This window comes from Chaetura pelagica, unplaced genomic scaffold (genome assembly GCF_000747805.2).
Source record: "Chaetura pelagica isolate M959 unplaced genomic scaffold, ChaPel_1.0 scaffold938, whole genome shotgun sequence".
NCBI classification, from domain to species: Eukaryota; Metazoa; Chordata; class Aves; order Apodiformes; family Apodidae; genus Chaetura; species Chaetura pelagica.
The window spans coordinates 540127-543533 of record NW_009954221.1 but is presented as its reverse complement, the minus strand read 5'-3'; the positions used below and the strand labels follow the sequence as shown (position 1 = coordinate 543533).

Below are 3407 nucleotides of genomic sequence, written 5' to 3'. Positions count from 1 at the left end.
CCCCGCAGCCCCTTCACTCGCCCCAGGGTCTGCTGCTGGTCCAGAGGAGGTTCCGTGGGTCTGTGCTCGCACAGGGAGGAGCAAAGGGCACCAGCCCCCCCAGCAGGAGCCTGAAGAGGGATGTCTGTGATGTGCTCCCTCAGCCATACATGGCTCGAAGGCTCCTGCAGCCTTTCTAGCTTCCTCGTAGGTTGTTCCTGCTATTAATTAGTTCAGTTACCCTTTGATCTTGCAGATGTTTTTGGTGCCCACAATTGCCTGGAGCCCTCTGTTGTGGCAGAGGGTAACTCCCTGCAGCCCCTCAGATGTGGTGCTGGGAGCAGCTCAGTCTCAGGACTGACTTGGTCTCTGTGTTTCAGAACCTAACTTGGCACTGACAGTCTTTTTGTGTTCTGTTTTGTTGTTGTTTTTTTTTTTCTCTAATAAATTGTGTTCCTCAGGCAACTTGTTGCAGCGCTGGAAGGTTCCCCTAGAACTGCAGCTGAGCAGACAAGTGGCTAGTGCTGGTGTGCCCGGGGGCAAAGGAGATAGTTCTGTTTTTGTCCTTATTGTGGGCTTGTCCACCTTAGGAGCGGGTGCCTATGTAAGTAGAAAGGTGGTTCCTGGGGAGAAGCTGCAACCCAACCTCTCCTCTCAAGCCTTTGCTGTACCTCAGCTAACTTGACTTACCTTTTCATCTCTGTAGCTCTTTCCTCCTTCAGAAAACTTCAAAGGGAGCTAACTGAGCTGGCTGGAAATTAACTTCTTATGATCATTTATTTTTTTAGCTGTAATTTCAGTTACCTTTTGTGTTTTTCATTAGGAAGGCTTTTTCTTTTTGTCCCCTTGCTGTGGCCAGGTGCAGCTTTGTTGTCTGGTACTTGGTGTGTAGCCCAGAGGGAGGTGGATAGTGTATCCCATTCCTGGCCAAATCCTAATCCCAGCCCTCAGTGTTAAGCTTGTGTGAGCACCCCACCTCAGCCCCATGCTGCTGAGCATCCTTTGGTGTCCCACTCCAAGGGGTAAACTTCCCAGCCCCAGTGAATCCCATTCCCAGGCAGCTGAAGAGTTGCAGTGTCACCTGAGAGTGGGCAGACCCTGAGTTTGCATCACACAGACCTTGGCTTCAAAATTCCTTGTCCTAGAGGATCATACTCATTAAAAAGTTCCAAGTCCTGGTTTTCTCCTAACGAAACAATTCCCACACTGAAGGCTCCTGGGAAATTCAAATCAGTGCAGGGAGGAAAAGCCTTTTCCTGCGCCCTTTAAACATTCCTTACTGTGCCCTGCTGTGCTCTTTTTGACAAAGAAGGTGACTGAAATTGCAAAGCACATCCTGCTTTTCCCAAGACCTGCTTAATCAAGAGTCCTTCTTAATATTCAGCTCCTTCCCTCTCTTCTCTCTCCTTGCCTGTCTTCACCTGCAGCTTTGCAGTGTCCTCAGCTCAGATGCCCTTCTAGATCCTTGGCGTCCTCAGGTGTTCCTGGCAAAGCTGGCAGCAACCTCTTGCTGTACTTAATTGTAGGAGGAACAGTCACTGGGACAGGAGCCTATGTAAGACACTTAATCAGTGTGTGTTAATTGGGGAGTGGGTTGGGAGGGGGGAAGGGAGGGAGGGCACCTTTCCCTGTCATACCCTGGTGGCCATTTGCTTCAGCTAAACCATCTTGCTCCCTGGGCTCAGAACAGTGATTTTGAGTGATTTTGATTACTTGTCAAGTAATTTAATTTTACAAATTTGATCTTCTCAAACAGTGAGAAAAAAACCCACAACAAACCTGCCTTAGAATGAACATTTCCACCTTAAATAAACTTAGCCCCCAAACTGGCCACCTTCAATTTGTACCCAGAAAGGCACACATGAATGAGCACATCTGTCCTGGTGTCAGCAGTGCTGGCGCACCACGGAAGGGCACGAGATCCTGGCATTGTCCCTTTGGAAAAATGTATCCTGAAGACCTGAATTGGGTTTTTTTCCCATCTATATAACAGTTGTTTTTCTTGAGGGATCAGGTTTAATTTGCTGCCCTTTGGACTTGCTTGAAACCTGCCCAGTTCTGCTTGCAAAGCCAGAGGTAGTTCTGTTAACCTTGACTTTTCTGTGTTCAAGCAAAAGGTTTTAAAAATACCTTTGTTCTGTTCCACACTGGTGAGCTCTTGTTTTCTGGTATTTTTGACACTGTTCCCTGGATGTGCTCTTGTTGATGCCTGGCTTTCAGTTCCTCAGCTCTTGTCTGAGACAATTTGCTGTGTTATAAAACACCCGAGCGTGGGGGTGGGTGCAGTACAGGGTGTCTGGGGAGTCGCTGAGGCTCCAGTTCCCTGGAGGAATTAAGTGTTCAGACCCAGTTTGGATGCCACAACACTGGGGGAGCTGGCCATACCTGGTCTGGCACCAGCTGCAGCCTTTCCTGTCCTGCCTTTATATTGAGGAGCCTTTTCTTTCTCACTGGAAACGTCCCACTTCTGATATTCTTTGACAATCCAAACGCAGTCAGTGGATGGTGTTTGTTCCAGCCTGACTTGACAGGTTTCTTTCCCTCTTTTATAAACAATGCACAGTGGAGGCTCATGTGCCCATGTGATGTGGATTACCAGCAAGGCTGGGTTTTGCCTGGGAAAAACAGTTTGCTTCCCTCTAATCCATGACCCTGGGAGGACACAACCCCTGCCACGAGCTGCCAGCACCTCGGGGCCTTCGGGCTGACACGGTGTCCTGGGGCTGTTCCCCCCCAGCCTGCAGGCTGGGCTGGTGCTGCATCCTGGGTTGGACAGGCCATTCTCCAGGAGGTCAGGGCATCTGGCCCTGCTGCAGGCTCTGACATAGACACGCAGGCTGCTGACATCATGTTACACTGCTGACATCATGCCTCTTAACTGCTGGCCTAAGGAAAGCCAGCCAGGTGGTTTGCTTTCTCTGTCCAGCTGCTCTGGGCTCTTTGCCTGGCATTTCTCTTCCTTTCCTGCAGCCCATGGTTGTGCCCTGCCCCAGCCTGCAGCTGTGGGGCTGGGGCTGCCTCTCAGTCTGCCTTTTTCCTCTGCAGCCCAGACATCTGCTGAGAGGTTGGGTGCTCGCTTGTGGAAGCTAGCTGAGATCCACCAGACCATGGCAGAGCAGACCTTGTTCTGTGTGCACTCCCCTTGCAGCTCTACATACACACCTCCCTGGGCACTTGTTTTCCCTGAGGTGTTTTGTGGTCCATCTGCTTGGAAGCAGGTGGCTTTTCAGAGCAAGCAGGAAGGATGGGGTGTTGGGCTGCGGGTGGATGTGATGATCTTCAAGGTCTTTTCCAACCTTAATGACTCTGACACGAGCCTGTCGGGGGTAGAAGCAGGATGGTGCCTTGGTGCTGCAGGAGGTGCACAGGGTGAATCTCTCTGTGTCTGTCTCCAGGTGTACAAGACACTGCGGGAGAACAAAGAGCGG

General features: G+C 50.6%; 1 protein-coding gene across 1 annotated transcript in view; it reads left to right on the top strand.

The window, feature by feature from the left end:
* Positions 1 to 3407, top strand: part of AIFM1 (apoptosis-inducing factor, mitochondrion-associated, 1) — a 15256-nt gene that overhangs the window by 1674 nt on the left and 10175 nt on the right. Inside the window, exons 2-3 of the mRNA XM_010003469.1 lie at positions 1407 to 1534; positions 3375 to 3404. Of these exons, the coding sequence (XP_010001771.1) occupies positions 1407 to 1534; positions 3375 to 3404 (158 nt within the window). The remainder of the gene's footprint in view (positions 1 to 1406; positions 1535 to 3374; positions 3405 to 3407) is intronic.